This window comes from Sparassis crispa (genome assembly GCF_003851025.1).
Source record: "Sparassis crispa DNA, contig_000003F, whole genome shotgun sequence".
In the NCBI taxonomy this organism is placed as follows: Eukaryota; Fungi; Basidiomycota; class Agaricomycetes; order Polyporales; family Sparassidaceae; genus Sparassis; species Sparassis crispa.
The window spans coordinates 2,515,209-2,535,545 of NW_020939750.1; the positions used below are offsets into that span (position 1 = coordinate 2,515,209).

General features: G+C 51.5%; 4 protein-coding genes across 4 annotated transcripts; 2 read left to right on the plus strand and 2 right to left on the minus strand.

Annotated features, from left to right (window-relative positions):
- Positions 1-2,166: 2,166 nt before the first annotated feature.
- SCP_0409360 (Probable beta-glucosidase) lies at positions 2,167-5,328 on the minus strand (the record flags this gene model as incomplete). The annotated part of the gene is made up of 12 exons (XM_027757664.1): positions 2,167-2,572; positions 2,631-2,905; positions 2,956-3,174; positions 3,236-3,374; positions 3,425-3,761; positions 3,825-4,312; positions 4,368-4,469; positions 4,523-4,570; positions 4,626-4,776; positions 4,826-5,006; positions 5,060-5,110; positions 5,161-5,328. The coding sequence occupies 12 exons, from the start codon at positions 5,326-5,328 to the stop codon at positions 2,167-2,169; spliced, it is 2,565 nt and encodes an 854-aa protein (XP_027613465.1).
- Positions 5,329-5,765: 437 nt separating this feature from the next.
- SCP_0409370 (UPF0538 protein) lies at positions 5,766-6,471 on the plus strand (the record flags this gene model as incomplete). The annotated part of the gene is made up of 6 exons (XM_027757665.1): positions 5,766-5,940; positions 6,000-6,047; positions 6,103-6,140; positions 6,191-6,272; positions 6,340-6,404; positions 6,454-6,471. The coding sequence occupies 6 exons, from the start codon at positions 5,766-5,768 to the stop codon at positions 6,469-6,471; spliced, it is 426 nt and encodes a 141-aa protein (XP_027613466.1).
- A 5,809-nt stretch (positions 6,472-12,280) lies between these two features.
- Positions 12,281-17,538, minus strand: SCP_0409380 (putative reverse transcriptase domain protein; the record flags this gene model as incomplete). Its single annotated transcript, XM_027757666.1, has 8 exons — positions 12,281-13,567; positions 13,628-13,632; positions 13,687-15,361; positions 15,432-16,231; positions 16,298-16,311; positions 16,375-16,430; positions 16,968-17,043; positions 17,096-17,538. 8 exons carry the CDS (start codon positions 17,536-17,538, stop codon positions 12,281-12,283), a joined length of 4,356 nt encoding a protein of 1,451 aa, XP_027613467.1.
- Positions 17,539-17,870: 332 nt separating this feature from the next.
- Positions 17,871-20,075, plus strand: SCP_0409390 (hypothetical protein; the record flags this gene model as incomplete). The annotated part of the gene is made up of 7 exons (XM_027757667.1): positions 17,871-18,083; positions 18,137-18,285; positions 18,333-19,333; positions 19,395-19,500; positions 19,562-19,758; positions 19,812-19,858; positions 19,920-20,075. 7 exons carry the CDS (start codon positions 17,871-17,873, stop codon positions 20,073-20,075), a joined length of 1,869 nt encoding a protein of 622 aa, XP_027613468.1.
- Between the last annotated feature and the right edge of the window lie 262 nt (positions 20,076-20,337).

The following is a 20,337-nucleotide window of genomic DNA, read 5'->3' on the forward strand; positions in this document are numbered from 1 at the left end:
CCCCGTCCGGTAGACGTCGTCCAGTTTCCGCTTGATTACTGCAGTATATTGGCGGTCCATTACCTCCCGCAGAAGCTCGGAAGTCCGTCGGATCGCCATGACTGAACCGCTGGACAGTAAGCGCGACAGTACCACTTTGAGTACGTAAAATACATCGTCTGGCGTGGTGGTCATGGCTGGTGTTTGCGACAGATCCGGATTGGACAAACGATGGGTCTGCGGTGCAAGAGTTACATGGTGAAGTATTGACGATACTTACGGCTTGCCTTGGAGATAATGGTGCGAGCGTACCACACTTCCATCGGAATGTAATACGTTGTCAGCATATCGTCGAAAAGCCGTCGAGAAGTACACGATTCCAACGCCTTCAGACCCTCAGATACATAGTCGATAGCTTCGCTTGCTTCTGTAACAGGTTTTGACTTGGCCGGCTGGATTCCGTTCACACCGTTCGCATTTTCTGTATCGTCCGGTCCTTCCTCCTCTAAGTCCTCTTCCTGAAAGAAATCCGTATCAACTGGTATGCCCATACTGACGTCGAACTGAAAAACCTTAAGACGATCATGAATAAATTTGCGAAAGAGGCTCCACCGACCACTCATGCCGGCTGCCTCCGTTATCACCTTGTCAATTTCGCGGGGATCGACAGTGTCTTCGTCTTCTGTGCTGGCCGACATATTCTGTCGACGAACGACTGGGGATATTGCTGGAGCATGTAAGGCGAGGTCTACGGTCTCAGAAAGCTGCGCAATATGTTTAGCAGTATAATTTACGACGAAGGCCATTTCCTGACCTTGCGCTTCATGGAGCGCTCCTCTTCCCAGCCTTCAAGAAGGTCTTTCACGACACGATCTGACTCGCGCAGGAGGCGTTCCAGGACAGAGGTCATTTTTCCTGGTCCATAATACTTCTCTACAACCGGTTGATGCTGATCTACAATCATTGCGATACTCTCGAAGAGCGCAGTGAGTGCAGTCACATAGTACAACGGTGAAGACGCTGCAGCCGCGTGAGACATACTGAACGAAAGACGGCTGGGAAATGCAGAAATGCGACATACTCTTGGCGGATGCCGGCGGTCGGATTTTGACGAGATCCACGACGAAAGACGCGTATGACTGCAAACCCTCGGCTTCCCATCCTATCGCGGGGAAGAGCTTGAAGAACCGACTCGTCGTCGTCGCGTCGCGAGACTGCGACGCCTTCTCGAACTCTTGGCGGAAGATCGCGAGGAGCTCTTCGCGGGCTGCTTGCAGCGTCTGCGATGGAGGCAAGTGGCTTTCTGGTGTAGGCTGCATTCAGCCCATGAGAACACCCTCGTGATGTTACTCTGTGTCGACTCACGACTGCTGTCTCTGCGAACGCGCCAAGTGTCACTTCTGGAGGCAGGGACATTGCGCGTGCACAGTGCCTCGTTGCGGACTCCCAGTCTTTGCTTTCCATAGCCGACTCGAGTGCGGCGAGGGAAGACTGCGAACCGATATCAGGGGCCGGAGATGTGAATGTGAGCAACACGAGTATGACCTTCAGCTCCATGACCTGCCCAACGCGCTCAGCGGCCTCCCGCACCCTACGCATCTCCTCGTCCAGAGAGCGGACACGTCCTCCGACATGCTCGGCAGTCTTGGCCGTTGCCGACACGGTCTTGTGGAACAGCTGCGCCTCTGAGCTGAGACCATCTAATTGGGGTAGTAGAGCCTGCAGGCGTGCGAGGGAGTTGCTGATGGGTTCACGAGTGGACAGGATGTCTGATAAGGCCGTGGAGAGCTCAACTTCTTCCGACTGTACGGAGGAGAGAGAGGAGAGAATCTCCGGCAGGGTTGCGAGAGTACGAGGGTCAGGTCGTAGCGCATGTGTCCCCGAGCTGGAGGCGATCTGACTGACTTCCACAGCCATTCACGCAACGGCGAGGTGTACGCAGGTAGTGGCGATATTTAAACTGTAGACAGTTACTACTAGACAGCCAGTAGTTATTCGTGAATGCGGCGCATAGGCTTAGCTGGGAAGCGATCTGACTTCAGCGGACCAGGCTGAGCGCTTGATCATTGCACTCATTCATGTACTGTATAATAAGAGTGCTGCTGCTGCTGATCGTGAGGAAAGAACTCATCGTTACTATCGTACATGTATACTCGCAACTTGGATACAGTATACAGTTACATTTCGCTACAATCCATTCCACGTGAAACCCTCCTTCAGAACGAATGAGCCCTGCAGGACCATCTCGGTGCTGCTCTTTGCAGCGAAGACCTGATACATCCCTGGGGGTGCGCTCCACGCGTTTTCGACCACGTCCCAAAACGATATCGCGTACTTGTCCAATTTGATATGCACTCGCTCCGACTTGCCTGGAGCAATGTTGTGTGCCTTTACAAATCCCCGTAGCTGCAGCTTCGGCGTAGTGACACCAACATCGGGGAGGGTAACGTAGAGCTGAACCACTTCTGAGCCCACGATGGACCCGGTATTTGTCACCGTGACGTGGACATCGAGGTCGAAGGCGGAACCTTGGCTGTGAGGTTCAGAGATGGTGAGATCCGAGAAGCTGAATGTGGTGTACGACAGTCCGTGGCTGCACCAGGGATCTGTGTCAGCCAGAAACCAACTGACCTGATGAGAAAGCTACCAACCCGAAAGGGAAGAGCGGCTTGATGCCGTGTGCTTGGTAGTACTTGTAGCCCACGAATAAGTCCTCGTGATAATAAATTTTCCCGTTTTCACTACGGGTGTTCAAATACGCTGGAATATCCTCCTCACGAGCGGGAAGCGTGAGCGAGAGACGACCACTTGGGTTTATCTTGCCATAAATCACGTCGGCGAGGGCGTTCCCCACTTCGTTTCCAGAGTAGAACGCCTGAATGAGACCGTTCACTTCGTTCACCCACGGCATCGACACCGCAGATCCCTGAGCAACAACCATCAGACTGCGATAATTTGCAAGACAACAGCACTTACAGCCTGCAAGCACACTATAGTATTGGGGTTGGCCTTAGCGACACGCGCGATGAGCTCGTCAGTCCGGCCGGGCATCTTCAGGTCAGGTCTGTCGAAACCCTCACTCTCCCACTCTGGAGTAAGTCCGGCAATTATGATAACGACGTCCGACGATGCGGCGAGTTGCGCTGCAGCTTCGATGGCCTCATCGGGGTGGATTTTCTCGCAACCACCGACACGCTACAGAAATAATGACCATAGATCAAGGTCCAGAGATTGTACCAGATAATAGATGACGTACAACGCCGCGCATCAGGGCTGGTTGAGAGATGTCGGCTTCAGGGCCCGCGGGAGGCTTGGAATTAGTGTATTCCACAGAAAGGTCGACAGCTTTGCCTGCAGTCAGGCTAACGGTCCCGATCTCCTCTACTGTGCCTTGTCTGAGGTTTCTTTAACATTTGGTTTCAACCCCGTCGAGAAAGAGACGCACCCATAGAAGAATTCTCCGGGTCTCTGCTTCGTCCAATTGTCGATGGTGAGCTGACCATCCACGTAGAGCTTTGCACGGCCAGCGACAGCAAGACCGAGATCGTACTGCGCAGTCTTCTCCACTGTGAGCTTTCCATGTAGTTTGATAGTCCACGTTGGAGTGAGCCCCTCAGGAAGGAAGTCATTCAGGCGTATACGGGTGTCGTGCAACACAAATGAGGCAATGGGACCGCCTGTGACGTTGCCACGGGTATCATGGTTATAGAACGCGCAATCCCAACCGGGCTCGCCAGAGGCTGTCGTCAGGAGGTTCTCCAGAGTCGGCAAGAACTTGTGTGCTAGACGATAGTCAGCACACAATTGTCAAGAACCACGGCCGCAACGCAGGAGACGGTACTGACCGTAGCATCCCAGTTCGTAATGGAACTCCAGTCCTTTCGGCGCGTTGGCGAGCAAACCTTCATACGGTGTAACAACATAGCTCGGCTTGAGCGCTGCAGAACCACCGCCAGAGATTACACGACCCTTCATGTTCGGGCCAATAAGAGCGACCTTCTTCTTTCCGCCTTCAGTCTTGAGCGGCAGCACGTTTCCCTCGTTGCGCAACACAACCATGCCCTCCGCTGCAAGCCGCCGGCAGAATGCGCGTCCTTCTGCAGTGTCGCGCGTGCGTTCAACGCCGTCGCCATACACGATCTCGGGGTGGCGACGTGCTTGCCGCTGGATGAACTCGAGCATCTCCTTGACACGCTTGTCGAGAGTTGCCGGGAGCACCTTCTGGGAGGAAAGCATGTGCGTGACGAGGAGAGGCGTGCGCCAGCGTGGCGGTCCAGGCATCTCGAGATGCAGCCCAGCGTTGATACCCAGATCGACGCTGTAAGTACCGAACCTACAAGAGATGAGAAAGTGACTACCTTGAAAAAGGAAAAAGGGGAGGAACGAACCAGTCGCTCATGACGATACCGCCGAAGCCCCACTCCTTACGCAGTATGTCTTGAAGCAGGTGAGGGTTTTCAGAACAGTGGACACCGCCAATACGTCCGTATCTGTGACGCTCTCTTCAGCTGGGCAGTCGACATCTACCTGTAAGGTCACTAACGATGTCATGAATGCCCAGGGCTTTGCCTTTTTCTGAGCCAACATGAAGCTGGACAGGAGGACAATTTAGCATAGAGAGACGAACAGTTCGATGTTCTCCCTACGGATAGAGGTAAATCTCCCGGAGTGCGCGGTCAGACACGACAGAGTCCACGGCCGTCCGCTCATGCTCTTGGTCATTCGCCACGAAGTGCTTGATGGTCGAAGCAACACCCTTGGACTGCAGACCACTAACGTATGCAGCGGCCATTGTACCTGATAGCGGTTGTCAATATTACAGAGCTAGGGCGGTGCAAGTGCATACCAGAAAGGTGAGGATCTTCGGAGAACGACTCAAATGCACGTCCGCCGAGCGGATTGCGCTGAATGTTACACGTCGGCGCGAGGAGAATCACGGAAGATTTCACTTTGGTTTCGTCTGCCAAGAAACGTCCGACCTCGTGGATCAAGCCCACGTCGAAGGTTGCAGCCATGGACGTCTCGCACTTTCTCCAATGTTAGAAGCAGTATCGAACGAACTAGGGAACACAAGACTTACGGGGATACATTGTGCTGGTGTAGAGACGAAATGAGAAGAGCCTCGAACGCCCTGCGATGGTGTCAGTGAGAGTGTACATGGAAGTACTATGAGAAATGTACGTTGGGGCCATCGCTCATCCGAATGGCAGGGATCTCAAGACGCTCTACAGCATTGGTATTCCACCAATTCGGGGCACCCAGAAGTGCGATTTTCTCATCTGCAGACAATTTCGTGACGAGATCTGGGATAGACGCGTCCAAAAATGACCGCGACATATGGGCAGCCATAGCGAGCGACACTGAAGGGCAAGGAGGGCTACAGCGCGAAGACCTGCCGATTTATATGATGAGCAGAAGCGGGAAAACTTCGGCAACGAGCATCGCAGTCAGATGCCCTAATGCATGTTTGAGAATGACGCAGCAAGCCCCTTGTACACTTGAGTTCGATTCGAGACCGTCGTCAGCTGGGGCAAGTTCGCGAAGTGGGTTGTGGAACGGATGTTCTCGGAGAAATAGCCCCGCTGGGTGTGCATACAGTACGCCGAGTGTTCGTGTGTACGATGGCTTTAAAATATGAGATAAAGTAGTGTCGTGCCAGACAACGTTCGATAGCCTTAGGACTGTAAGTAAGTATTTTATAGCGGTGGCCGGTCCTTGGATTAGCTAGGTAACTAGATCCGGTTCGAGATTTCCCTACTAGAACTCTTCTCTCTCCTCTCGCACAGATGTCGGATGAAATCTCAGACGTTCTCACAAACCTTGCTCTCCCCAGTACATCCGCAACCCTCACTCTTCGCATCATAAAGTCCTTTGAGTATCGCACCGAGCGCAGTCTCGTGCTGCACAATATCAATCTCGACACGACGACCGTCGGTCAATTGAAGGAGATTGCGCGTCAAGGTACCCATGTTGTGGCATTCTTTCGCTCTACTTCTGGCTGTGAGCTATGCGCGTCGTAGCTGTACAGAGAGAGCCTGGTTGGAAGGCGTATCGGACCCTCGTTCTCGGTAAGCACAAATATTGAGGATTATAGGTACACGACTCATTTCTTCGTGCTACCAGACACTATCAAAGTCTACGCGAAAGCACATGGCGCTAAGGTCCGTCATTACCGTCCCCTTTGCTTTATTCTCTTATACTCCGGCAGTAGACCACAAATTTAATAATCAATCTTGACCACGATGAGTGGATTTTGACAGACGAGTCGAAAACTCTTACAGAATGTGGCTTCGGTGAGACCAGGTTTCTCATGCATTTCCTTATGACAAGGCGGTTCAAATTCACATGGTCCCAATGCAGAGAACGAAACTGAAGCAAGTTTGTTCAATCGCGAAGCTTACGAGACGTTCAAAGCGCATCCGGAAGTAAGTCGTGCAGCTCGCTTTTTGACTACATCCTGAAAACATTCTATAGACAAAGTGGGAAAGCTGAAAGTGTAGGTTAATCCAAGTTGTAGGGATTATTCTGCTGGACGCTACAGAATATGATGTATTGTCACAGTTATTATTCATACGGAACCTGTGCGTCAAGCACGCTATCAAACATTGTATTTAATCTTTGCGTTTCAGGATAGAACGTCTACTTCGTATACGCGGGGACATACCGTGGTGCTCCTGAGACGTGTGAGCTCTGTCAGTGGGACTTGCTCATAACTTTTCGGAATTGTCTTGATGAAAATCCTCGATGTCGAATTCGGAAAGTATTGCCTAAACACCTTCTCTGAGACCCCATGTTCGTGCGGTGGTGCTGTGCCGCTCGCAGGCCGAATTGTTTAAGGTTCGTGATCTTGACGATAATTCGTAGATCTGTGATATAACTTAGAAGGGACACGACGCGCATCTGTAGCCTTATGACCTGTTCTCCGTTTCCGCTCTGCCGCAGTTTTTTGCTCGTTCTTTTGCTCATGTTCAATGAGACTCTGACCTGCCAGGCTACTCTCAGTCGCACAAGCGTTCAACGTTCACACGCACACGCTAGACCAGCTATCAATGCGGGCGGCAGATTCCCTCGCAGGCATGACCTCAAGATGAGAAAGCACAGGGTACTGATCATCACATCGATATCTCCCCGGCCAAACAAACGAGAGCGTCTATCGATACACATGTGCCCACAGCCACCTGCAAGATACGCCTTCACAGTTGGCACCATCTTCATCCTCGCGTTTGGCTGTTGACAAGAGCATTGTCAGATTGCAGCTCTGTAAGGAGCTGTACCAAGTGCAATGTCAACTGCGCAAAAGGATTCCGAGCTGCTTCTTGCAGAAGACGCGATACGAGAAGTTCTGACGAAACCCAATGCGGCTGGCGTCGTTTCGTACCGCGGGACAAGCCAATATAAGGGATCTAGTACCTCCTTCTGTGGTTTAGCTTGTCTCAACTTCGCGAGGATTGCCTTTGAGAAGGAGGGAGATCTTAGTGGAGAAGAGCTTCTCGAAGCGATCCTCGACAGAAGCACTGCCCTAGTGAGCGCTTTCTTGCACCCGTGTTTCCTCTATGAAAGCGATCACCTTGATAGGACATTATCCACTTCAGGGTACCCTTCCGACCTAGCTCTTAGCTTCAACATAATCTATATTGTGTAGTGGCTAAGAGCCTCTCAGGTGTCAGACTGACCATGGTACTAATACATGTCCCAGGGCATTATATGGGATTACCCAGGGCAAAGGCAGGGCAAAGGCTGGTCCAATAGCACAATTATCATATGGGATGTCCTATAGTACTAGGGCATTGATATTTATATCCCAGTATTACTGGTTGTCCCATGGTGCCAGGGGTACATAGGGATGTCCCACTATTAGTAAAACATGTATTTTCAGGCTATTGTATGGTAGTTTTTTTATACTTTGTTCTACAATCATATTGTATAAGCTCTAATTATAAAAACAGTGACTAGAATACTGTAAATAAGTGCATGATATAATCTTTGGCACATAGTATGTATCATAGCTATACTACAACTTTCACCAAGTGTCTCAAGAAATAAAACTACTCAGTCTACTAATATACTAGCAAAGGAGATATATTCTTGTCATGTCTCCTATCATATACTGTATTTGAATGAAAAAAGAAAGGCATTTGACCTAAGACTTCAGTCAAGTCACACTCAGAAATGCATTCACTGAATGACACCTTTGTATTATGGGATGTCCCTTTATGTGATGGGATATCCCTTGTAAGGACCTGTCACTCTTAAACCTTAGTAATTCAACTGTTAGTATAAATCTCTAGATAATTATAGTAGTTAAATAGAAACTTCAGGCTAAAGAAGAGACTAAATATCTGTGAATCTTAAAATAACATCTTAGGATGTCCTTAAAATGGGAGATCCCACCTTATATAATATGCAAATAAAGTGCTTGTTTATATCACTATAGTCACTGTTTTCATAATTAAGGCTTAGATAATATGATAGTGGAACAAAGTATAAAAAAACTACCATACAATAGCCTGAAAATACATGTTTTACTAATAGTGGGACATCCCTATGTACCCCTGGCACCATGGGACAACCAGTAATACTGGGATATAAATATCAATGCCCTAGTACTATAGGACATCCCATATGATAATTGTGCCATTGGACCAGCCTTTGCCCTGCCTTTGCCCTGGGTAATCCCATATAATGCCCTGGGACATGTATTAGTACCATGGTCAGTCTGACACCTGAGAGGCTCTTAGCCACTACACAATATAGATTATGTTGAAGCTAAGAGCTAGGTCGGAAGGGTACCCTGAAGTGCATTATCGCAATTTGTGGCGCATGGTCCAGTGATTTCCCCGTGGAGATTGGACGGATGTCCCAGATCCCTCTGTTTTCGAAGAGCTTGAGGTTAGTTTCCACCCGTTGCTTTCGTCTGACGATCCAGCAATTTGGATTACTACTGCAGTCAGTCTCTCACCTCTGGGTAGTATTAGTGTTCTAACGAATATCCAGGAAGCTCAAGGCTATTCCTACGTCTTGCGTCGCTGTCATCACGCGCCCTCCGGAAACCATTGCATGCCTGAAGCTCACAGTTCTCACCCGCACGATATATGTTATCTATGATTCTCATAACAGGCCCGCTCATCTTGATGGCTCAGGGTTCACTTTGAGCACGTCTCCGGGCGATACGGCAACGACTCTCGTTGCACTGGTAGCCATGGATAATCAAGTATAATCACACAAGGCTGGACGCTCAATTGCCTGTGAATTGCACCGCCAATATTTTTGAATCGAGGGGCCGGCTCTCCAGCACGACTGACTTGATGCACACTGTGATGGAATCAAGTCTGGCCATATTGGAGTTGCGCATCGAGAACGAACGACTAGCGATGGAAATGGAAATCATGCGGAAGGTGCATGAAAAGGAGCGGAGAGAATGGTTATCTGCTCGCAAGAGCTCTCATGACGCGTTCGAACGACGATCGTCGAGCCAGGCTGATGGTGCGTCTGCTAGTCCTTCACAATACCCTTCGCATTGCAAGACACCATCCAACTTTCTCCCCCAAATGAGATGGAGTCCATCTTTCTTAGCTGACCATTCCCACTTAGGTGTCGGCATGCCCGGTGCAGATCACAATACGCATGACCGCATATTAGGGAAGGAGGCGGATCTCCGGGGGTACAGCGATGCTGAATTTGCTGCTGAGATACAGCGTCAGTTTGACGAGGAGGATCGGCACCTACGAGGGCAAGATGAGAAGCCCGTAAATAACGTGCGGCGCAACTTCTCCTGCACAGTGTGTCTTGAGGAAAAACCTGAAGGTTCCGTGGCTCGACTTGCTCCGTGTGGTCACAGCTTCTGCCGCGAGTGTATCCGCAAGCACGTCAGCGTAAAGATTGACGAGCGTCGGTACGCTATACTGTGTCCCATGTGCATGACGGAGGAAGGGAAGGGCGAATATGGCGGTGGGCTCGTTTCTCTCCTGGAACTGTCAATATTGTACTCAGCCCGGCGAGATTCTCCCTAGTCGTTAGTGATAGCCTTCTACAGCAAATCGGCATAACCGAAGCTCAATATCGCACGTGGACAGAGATGGGCTTGGCTCAAATTTCCATGTTCCTAGCGCGCCCTAAGTAGGTGGCTTCACCCGGTGGTCAGGTACCCTGCTAATACGATGGTCGTTCAGGTGTCAAAACTCAGCGTCTGTGTTCAAGCCAGACATTGACAATATTGATATAGTTCCCTGTCCGTTTAATGGTTGTAACCACGTATGGTGCAAATTTTGCCAGCAAGCGATCGACTTGAATGGTCCCCGGCACTCCTGCGATGGCTCCTCTGAGTTCATTGGTTTGATGCAAAAGGAAGGCTGGAAACGTTGTCCTGGTAAGTTTGCTCTACTCTATGTTTCAGTTGCGCCTCAATCACAATGGCAAGGCTGCAACACACTGATCGAGAAAGTAAACGGTTGCAATCATATCACTGTGAGTCTGGGTCAAAATTGTTTGTTTGTCGCCTCAAGCTGATTATCCCATCTACTTGTACTTGCAGTGCATGACCCCGGGATGCAATACACATTTCTGCTACTTGTGCGGGGAGAGCATTATACGTTCTCCTTTGCGGAGGGACGTTGAAGATGCTGTTACCGCACACTATAGTCAGTGCCAATTGATCGAGCCTGAGGTCGATCATTATATGGATATTGACTAGTGTTGAATGTTGAGATTACAAGTCGTCATCGAATCTCTTAGTTGTACAGGACCGCTACATCATTCACAGTATTAGTGACGTTGCCAGGTGAGGAACGATCCTGGCCACCACGTCCAGCCAAGCGTCAAAACCCGATGAAAGATCCAGAGCCTGTCTCCGAGGATAGGGCTCTGGTCTTTCTGCGCGTGGCGAGGAAAAATGAGTACAGGGAGACCAGGGTTTCGGCCCTTGCCAAGGGGCCTCATCAGGGGCCTTAACGGCTGGCCCTACCCTGCACATACTAGTTGAGAAGAAAGGAGGCTCCCTCTTCTTTCCTACTGGAATACGCACGAGCCGAGTGCACAGCCGCCTCTTTTGGGGCCGGTCTGAAATCACCTCGCGCACCGTGGGCTCCTTGTAGGTCGCCCCTAAGGCCAAGAGGTAGTGGTTGGGAGAGGCTTTGCAGCGGCACCCGCTGCTCGGCACGGTTCGCGACCAATCCTCCGCTCCAGTACCCAATTGGGCACTAATCCTCCCTGGGTGGACAGACGAGGCTGGACTACATAGCAATGAGCCTGTAAACGAGGAGATAGTACTAGTACTAGTATATAAGTAATTCCGAGTCCGGTGGATGCACCTGCGATCGCAGCTAGTAATATTATTACTGTCATTGGGGCTTGAGCGCTAAGCACTAGCTTGAGATCGTGCGCAATAGCCATAGATAGTACTAGCACTGTAGTGCGCAGTGGTACGAGCTTTCATCTCGCCATCAGCCGCGCTGCATGTTTCTTGGAGACTTTCCTGATTTGGCAAACCAGGGGGCTGTGAACAACTCGGTTGGTCATGCCAGATTCCCTCCCAGACTTGCAAAGGACAGATTATATGCATATGATGAACAAGCTCCATTCGCAAGAATAAGACCAAGAAACATCAAACGTGACGTCCATTCGGAACCAGTCATCGATAAAGAAGCCTGCCGCGACCCGCGACTCGTGCCTGAGTCTTCCGGACTAACTGAGGATGTACGGGCTCTGCTAGTAGCTAAGTGCTAGTGGTGGGTGAGGCCAGGCAGTATGCCCGCTCCCGTGCACCTCTGTGGTGGTGTTCGGGGGCCTGGGGTGTGCCGAGGGTGAGCGCGAGGATCGCCCGCGGCACGCACGAAGCTACTATGTAAGAGAATGTGTGAGGTAGTGGGTGGGTGGGCAAAAAGAATCGTTATTGATGTTTTTGAAGAGGAATGATGGCGGTAGAGGGTCAAGAGTGAACTGTCACACTGTCACACTTGCCCGTCCGTCAAGACTGTCACGAGTCGCAGGACTCGAAGGGACCTTGTCACGTTCGAGTCCTCTCAACTCGTGCCTGAGTCTTCCGGACTAACTGAGGATGTACGGGCTCTGCTAGTAGCTAAGTGCTAGTGGTGGGTGAGGCCAGGCAGTATGCCCGCTCCCGTGCACCTCTGTGGTGGTGTTCGGGGGCCTGGGGTGTGCCGAGGGTGAGCGCGAGGATCGCCCAATGCGAGACGAAGGCTCTGACGAGCGGAGAACTTGGCAAACCCCCAGGAGATGAAGCCGAGCATGCAGCAGATATGTAGCAGTAGAAGGGTGTAATATAATACAAAATGTAGTTTCGTTGTCAAACCACTTTGAAAGTTACATGTTTTCGGGATCGTGACTTTAAAGTCGAAGGTAGGAAGGGCTGTACACGCGGTGCAAGAAGTTGCGCGTGGAGGGGAACGATGATCTCGAGATTACGCCAGTAGCGCAGAAAAGCGTCGGAGGACCAGCGGCCCATCACCTTTACTACGGCTGGGTCCACTCCCTTCATTAGAAGTTCAGTTGTCCCACCAATGCGGAAGGAGTGTCCCGTGGTGTGCGCAATGCCGCGTTGCTTCCAGATAGTGTTGCATACCCGGAGGAGAAGTTTTCGAGTGAGACATACGAATGAACCCGAACGGTCATGGTAGGTGAAAAGGGGGAAATGGACTGGGGCGTCATTAACAAGCAGGTGGTGTTGTAGTGAGGCGATTGGATCGGAGGAACCTAGTTGGCGCGTGACCGTCGACTTGTCACCGGCATACTTCTTCGTTTTCGTCCAGGGGTAGTGCAGAGTGCATGCACCATGCTCAGTGGACGGAGAGGATAGGTGCTGGCGTGATGGGATTTTCCGCGGATCGTAAGAGTGCATAGCGGGTGAGAGTATTTCTCCGAGTCGCGATTGAGTCCAGAAAGCGGTGTTTGCAGCAGCGACGATGCAAGCATTGAGAGGAATCGAGGTGTCGAGATTTTCGTGGAGGAGCTCAAGCATCACACGAGTAACTGGGGGACGTGGGGGTTTACGATCGGGTGCTAGATTCTCAACCCCACGGAGCACGTAGGAGAGGCGTAGGCCACCATTCCAGTTGACACCTTGGATGATGTGCCAAGCACGGACGGCGGAGATATAGTTTTGAACAGTGTTACGGGGGCGCAAACCAGCCTTAGAAGCCGCAAAACAACACAGCAAGTGTTCGCTGGCGGGTAGGCGGAACAGAGGCGGGACACGTTCTGCGTCACAGAATCGGAAGAAGGAATTAAGAGAGGAGCGATAGTTCTTTGTGGTGGAGTCCGCAAGAGATGCATCTAGGACATGCAGGAGTTTCGCATCGGCGGCAGAGGACATCAGAGTCGCGCCCGGGTGGATTTGCGCGGCTGACAGTACCAGTCTGGTAGGGCCATGAGCATTGTGAGTGCTACGAGGCTTGGGGTATGGAGAGAACCGGCAGAGAGGTGTAGAACGAAGATGTCTGGAAGGGTACCGCTCGGTGGGGTGTTTGCGGATGAAGTCGAAGAAATGGTCGAGAGATGCACTGAGGTCGGTGGAGACCATTGTGCAGGATGAGTGCATGCGGAGGATCAGCGGAGGATGCAATTGTGAACATGGCTGAGATTTCAATTGAAACTAGAGCTGCAAATCAATACAGAGCGTGTGGCAGACATTTACATACACTGATTAAACTGGGGAGACATAAGGTAATAGGTGGCGCGGTAAGGTAAACGGACACGAGAGTTTGTATGTATCAGGAGGTAGCTGACCACGAGAAGGTCCATCAGCAGGGTTATCTTTGGTAGGTACCCATTCCATGTCAACCCAGATGCCATGAGAAGCGAACATAGATACGATGTGTTGCAGGATCCGATTTTGCTGCACTCCGCGTGACCGTCCAGCATCCAAGGCTCCTACAACACCTTTGTTGTCTGAGTGAATGGTAATGCGGGAGTCGCAGACATCATCGTGTATGAGGAAGCGCACGGCGAGCTCAACAGCAACCATTTCCGCCCAACCGATTTCACGTCCATCGTCTTTCCAGCCCGGAACCAGTTGCCATGCGAGCCAGCGACCGTTCACAACGAGCCCAATGCCCCAGGACGAGGAAGCATCTACAAAAATCGTACGACTGTTGTCACGAGGTGGAATCACGAGAGAGGACCCGCAGAATGATAAGGAGAGCTGGTCATGCCACCATCGCAGGTCGTCGAGTACTGCAGATGAGACCGAGCGACGCACATACTCGGACGATGTGTGGGCAAAGGAGGCAGACAGACGGTACAAGGAAGGTAGTCGAGAGCGTCCTGCGGGTAACGCGAGACAGCAGTGATTGAGCGTACCCACAAGACGATCACAGTCTTTGCGGGTGACTTTGCAGCCAGCAGTCCAGGGCTGAAGGCGAGACAAGTACTTCTCCTTTTTTCTGAGCGGAATTTCGACTGTGCGCATCGAGATGCTCCAGCGGAAGCCGTTGTACTCGAAACAGTCAGCAAATGGCATGTGTTTTGACATAGACCATGGCCATCCAAGACGTTCGGCAACGGAGAAGAAGAGAGACTCATCATAGCTATATAGGTGAGACCCGTCGACGGCCGTTCCTGATGGGTAGCGGAAGAAGACAAAATCATCGACCCACTTGATTACATCTTGAACACCATGGTGACGAAAAATGCGAACAGCAGCATCGGCAATACGGCCAAATATCCCAGGGGCACTGGAAGTACCAAATGCAGCACAGTGGTCCATGTAAATGAGACCCTTCCACATGATAACGACAAGAGGTTGGTGCTGTGGAGCGATGGGGACACAACGATATGCTTTCTCGACATCATTGACAGATGCTTGGGTACCTGGCGGAGCACGGAGAATGAGAAGAACACATGCCGCAAAAGTTCCCCATTCACATTGGAAATCATCGCTGTCAATATCGGAATTGACGGAAGGCATCGCGGGGTTGTGACGAGGATAGGAAAAATCTTGAATAATGCGAAATACGCCAGGGCTGTTCGCCTTCGGAACCGTACCAAGAGGTGAAGACCAAAAGGGGCCAATAAGCTGTTCGAGACGCGAGGGATGGAAAGGGCCAAAGTATCGCCGGGCAAGGAGTTCGGTGGCAATGTAGTCAAGAATTACTTCAGGATGATCGGAAGCGGAGGAATGGTTGCGCGGAATATATGTGGAGGACGGAAGAGAGTTAACGCCAATGTGGAAACCATCGCGAATACCTGAGGGAATGTCAAGAAAGGAGTCAAGGCAGCCGGCAGCCTCGAGCTCGTCACGCCAAACCGACCAGCGTAAAGGCGTGACGATGGGACAGAAATCAAGCTTTTGTGCAAGCATTGGCCCCATGACCGGGTTTGCCGCACAGGGAGCAGACGTGGACACGATGACAGTTAGACTCGGAGCACCCTTTGGAATTGTAGTTGAAACAGATGGTTTCTCCTGTCGGGGTGGTGATCTTCCCATCAGTGTGCCGTACGAGGAATGGGAGCACATTGTGTTTGCAGTTGCGCCCGACGTGCGTAGTAGCTCCACAGAGGAAGCACCGAATGGTGGCAAGGAGTGTCGATAGATTGTATGCATCATTGGGCTTAGGGTCTGCACGAAAGGACGTCCGTTGTGGAGGTCGAGAGTTCACACTCGAGCGTGGCTGGACAGACAAGAATGCAGGGGGAGCATTCTCTACAGGGTACCCTGCAGATGTGAACCGGCCGGAGGCCGACCCAAGTAGAAACTCGTCACAGATATTCGTGAATATCTCATGTTGCCAGTCAGCAGGACGGAAACGCCGACCGCTAGCGTGAAGACGGCGAATTTGAATATCATACTCAACATACAGGCCGGGATACTGTCCGAAATCGACACGACGGACAATCATGTGGAAATGTTTTTCAAACTGGTCATGGATGAGTGCACGACCACTGACGTCAGGATAGTGTACGGAGATTATGTTGAGGAAACGTCCAGAGGCTTCCATGAAGTCGGTGGTGGTCAGGTGCTTTTCACCGCGAGCGTCAAGTGGTGCCTGCGCAATGGAGACAGACCCGTTGTCAAGCTTAAGATGCTCTTTGGAGGCACGTAAAGCCGCCGTTTTACACGCCTGATTGGTCAGCAATGAGAGAGGAATGTACTGTTTCCATCCTTTTTCCATGCAAGTGACAACGGCTGGAAGGTCGGGTAACATGTTACCAGCGAGTTGGACAGATTGCGAAGGGAAATCATGCCGCGAAGTTGCAAGCACAAGACCTTCTGGCGATGAATCCGAGATATGAACACGTGCTGCAGAGACGATAATTAATAAGGACAATCATTCCCAATTGAACAATATGACAGTGACGTGATTACAAAATAGCGACAAACTCGGCCACGTCAAGGGTGGCATAACTCATTGGATCATCAATGTACGCAATGGAAGGATCAACTAAAGAGATGCGTAGAAACACGAGTAAAGGTGAAGGCGACACGAAAGTGCGAGTGGCTGCGGGAAAAAGGCAGGTGAGCACCATGAGATGGGCTATTACAGCAGTGAGAGAGTACACAGTGCAACATTGGCAACATGAACTCTGACTGCGAGACAAGAACGAGCGAGTCTCGCACATGAGCCGGAATTGCAGAAAGTACAAGCCAACACGATGTGACGGCTAGAAGATAATGAAAACGGGCAGGGTAGAACAAATGAACAGCATGGCGGGTGGACGTATGCACCGCAACACGTATAGAAAAAAGGAGGGGTGCGCGCTGCGACGACCTGAAGCACGAGCACGCGTGTTGCGACGTGGGTGAAAGAAGGGGAGTGCGCGTTGCGACAACTCGGAGGACAATCATGCGCGCTGCGACATGATTATGAAAGAAAGGAGGGGTGCGCGTTGCGACAGCCCGAAAAAGAAGCATATGCGCTGCAATATGCGTTTGATACAGAGGAGAGGTGCGCGTTGCGACAACCCGAAGTGACAGAAACAAAGCAGACAGCCGTGGAGGCGAAGTCTGATGCGAAGTTCAGTAGAAAGATACTAACCTGAGATGGGCAGTGCAACGTTGGAAGTATGGGCAGTCGCACTAGCCGTGGGTATTTCAGAACGTGAGAGGAACAGCTGGTTGAGTTCGTCAGCACGTTGCCAGTAGAGCATCTGAACGTCAGCGAACGCGTTGGAAAGGAGAGCGCGAACCGCAGCGCGAGATGAGCGAACGGTAGAGGGGGTGGACAGAGCGTTGTTGGCCTGTATGGGAGAGGATTCGCGAGAACGGTGGGAAAGGGTAGGGCGCGTGGGAGAGCTGGCATTTGCGGAAGCCTGCGTCATCCAGGGGATGTCCTCATCACTATTGAAGGCCGCGAACGGGGACAAGGCCTCGGGGAGAGGTGGTTCAGCGACGGGCTCGCGACGCACGCGCTTCCGGGGCCGCGGCGGAACAGCCGGGAGTGGAGAAGAAGCGGGCGGCGGGGTGCGGGCACGACGGGCAAGAATCTTGATGCGAAAAGGGGAGGGGGCGGGGGCAGAGGAGGAGCGCTCCTGTGCAGAGCCCTCGATAGGGGCGGGGCTTGAAATAGGGGCTTGTTGTTGACGAGCCGCGGCACGCGTTTGAGGCATCGCGAGGGAGAGGGTGAACAACGAAAAAGTAAGGTAAGGAGAGTAAGGGGAATGAGAGGAGAGTTGCAAGAGGAACAAAAAGAATCGTTATTGATGTTTTTGAAGAGGGATGATGGCGGTAGAGGGTCAAGAGTGAACTGTCACACTGTCACACTTGCCCGTCCGTCAAGACTGTCACGAGTCGCAGGACTCGAAGGGACCTTGTCACGTTCGAGTCCTCTCATCTATATCCATCGACCCTATCCATCGACCCTGTCCAATCGTTATTCTCTCCAATTTTGTCGCAGTGCGAAAGATCCTCCACTGGTACCAGCACGGTTTCGATTGCGCAGATGGATATAAGACAAGTGGAAGATGTGATTCGGGGAGTGTTGAAGGGCGCCAAGCATGTCGTTTCGTATCCCGGTTCAAGCCAGTACGGTGGATTGGGCGCATCCTCCTGTGGATTAGCTTGTCTCAACTTCGCCAGAATCGGTTTTGCCAAGGAAGACAGTTTGTTCGGAGAAGAGCTCCTCAAGGCAATCCTCGACAAGGCCACAGCGCTCGTGAGCTCTCTACAATTATCGTGTTCTTCGATGCGACATAATCACATCCGTAGGACATCACAGCAATCTGTGCGGCATGGTCGAGCACATCGCATCTGGAGGTCGAAGATATCTCCCAGATACCTTTGTTCGAAAAAAGTTTGAAGTTAGTTTCCACCAAGTACTTTCGCCCCGGCGTCAAACAGTTCGCATCTCTACTGAAGTCAGTCTCACCCTCATGATAGCATTGGTATTCTAACCATTCTCCAGAGATATGAAGGCTATCTCAGTGTCCTGCGTCGCTGTGATAACACGCCCTCCCGAGATTATCGCCTGTTTGAAGCTTTCAGTTGGCCCTCAAACGGTATTCATTGTCTATGACTCCCACTGCAGACCTAGTCACCCTGAGGGTGCAGGGTTCACCTTGAGCTCATCAATTCGTGACACAGCAGTGATTCTCAGCGACATCCTTCCAGTGGACAGTCATCTGTTATCGCACGGCGACTTGCAGTGGCAGGCGCAGTTACTTGCAAATTGCTCTGGCCACATTTTTGTGTCGAGGGGGTTGCTCTCGACCTCCGCTGATCTCACGCAAACAGTAATTGAAACAAGCTTAACACTACTGGCTCTGCGTGCGGAGGTCAACGATCTCAAATCTCAGCAGTCTGAACTAGCGGCCGAGAACAAACGGCTATTGACGGAGATGGAGATTATGGCAGATGAACATGTGAAGGAACGACAGAGGTTGTCGTCTTCTAACTGGAGTTATCGTGACGGATATGGACGTTCACCCTCCTCTTGGGCCGATCAAGCGACTGCCTGGCCTCCATCATCTACCTCAGGTGGCGGTGATCCTTCTCACAGCGCCTGGACCTCTCCTTCCCATCCTCACTCCCAGAGAGGTGCTACCCAGTATGGCTTGGGTGGAGACCCCAACCGTCATACCGTCGCGCGCCAGATGGAATGCCGTTCGACAGGCCTAGACTGCACTGACGCGGAAACTGCCGCTGAACAACAGCGTCGATTCGATGAAGAGGATTACTTGTTGCGACTTCAGCTCTCTGAACTGGCGAAGATTGCTCCACGCAGCTTCAAATGTGGTGTGTGCTTTGACGAACAACCTGAAGATTCGGTATGTCGATTAGATCCGTGTGGTCACAGTTTTTGCCGGGAGTGCATCCGTAGCTACGTCAGTGCCAAGATTAATGAACATCGTTATCCCGTCTTTTGTCCAATTTGCATGGTAGAGAGAGATAACGGCAACCCTTGCGGTGAGCTCTTCTTCCTTCTGTTGAGAGCCGGTGATACTGACAGATGTGGAATGTTGATCAGTCGTCACACAGACTCTTCTCCAGCAAATCGGTATCACGGAAGCTCAATATGAGACATGGGTAGAAATGGAGATGTCTCGGTTTGGCGTGTTTTTACATTGCCGCAAGTAAGTGAATCAGTGGAGTGTTGTAGTCGAGTCCGTGCTAAGCATTGTCTTCGATGTGTAGATGTCAAGGATCAGCATTTGTGGATAAGCAAGACCTCGAGGACACCAAGACGTTGGCGTGTCCGTTGCCGAATTGTAACTACATATGGTGTAAAGCCTGCCAACAGTCAATCACCATCGGTGGTCCCCAACACTCTTGCGACGGGTCCTCGGAGTTGGACGATCTGATGAAGAGGAGAGGTTGGAAGTATTGCCCAGGTGAGTTTGCACCACCTTTCGGTGGAATTGATTGGTGCACTGACACTGCGAAGGCTGCAAAACACCAATCCAGAAGGTGGCCGGTTGCAACCATATGACTGTGAGCTCCCGCGGATTCTACGTTGTTAAACTGACTGCTGACGCGTGTCGGACGGTCGCAGTGCATGTCTCCGGGATGCAACACTCACTTCTGCTACCTATGCGGAGGATGCATCATCCAGTCTGCCTTGAGGAGGGATGTTCAAGCTGCCATTACTACCCATTATCAGCAGTGCCGGTTATTCGAGCACGTTCCTGATCGCGATGTGCCACCATGATCTTTACTCGACCCGAGTAAGTCCGAACATTGTCATCGAAGACTGCGGTCCTTGGTGTACCCCCAAGATCTTGTTGTACAGTAGTAGTGTACTGAGAAGGAATGCATATTCGCAAGGCCTTGTCGTGGTCGTGCCCGCTGCTTCACCGCGACGCGTCGGGTGACGCGTCGCGGTCAAGCGAAATCATCTGAGGCTTGACCCCGACTAGTCCATAATCTTAAGAGACGCTGATTTTCGTAACGTGGATGTTCACCCTTGCTTC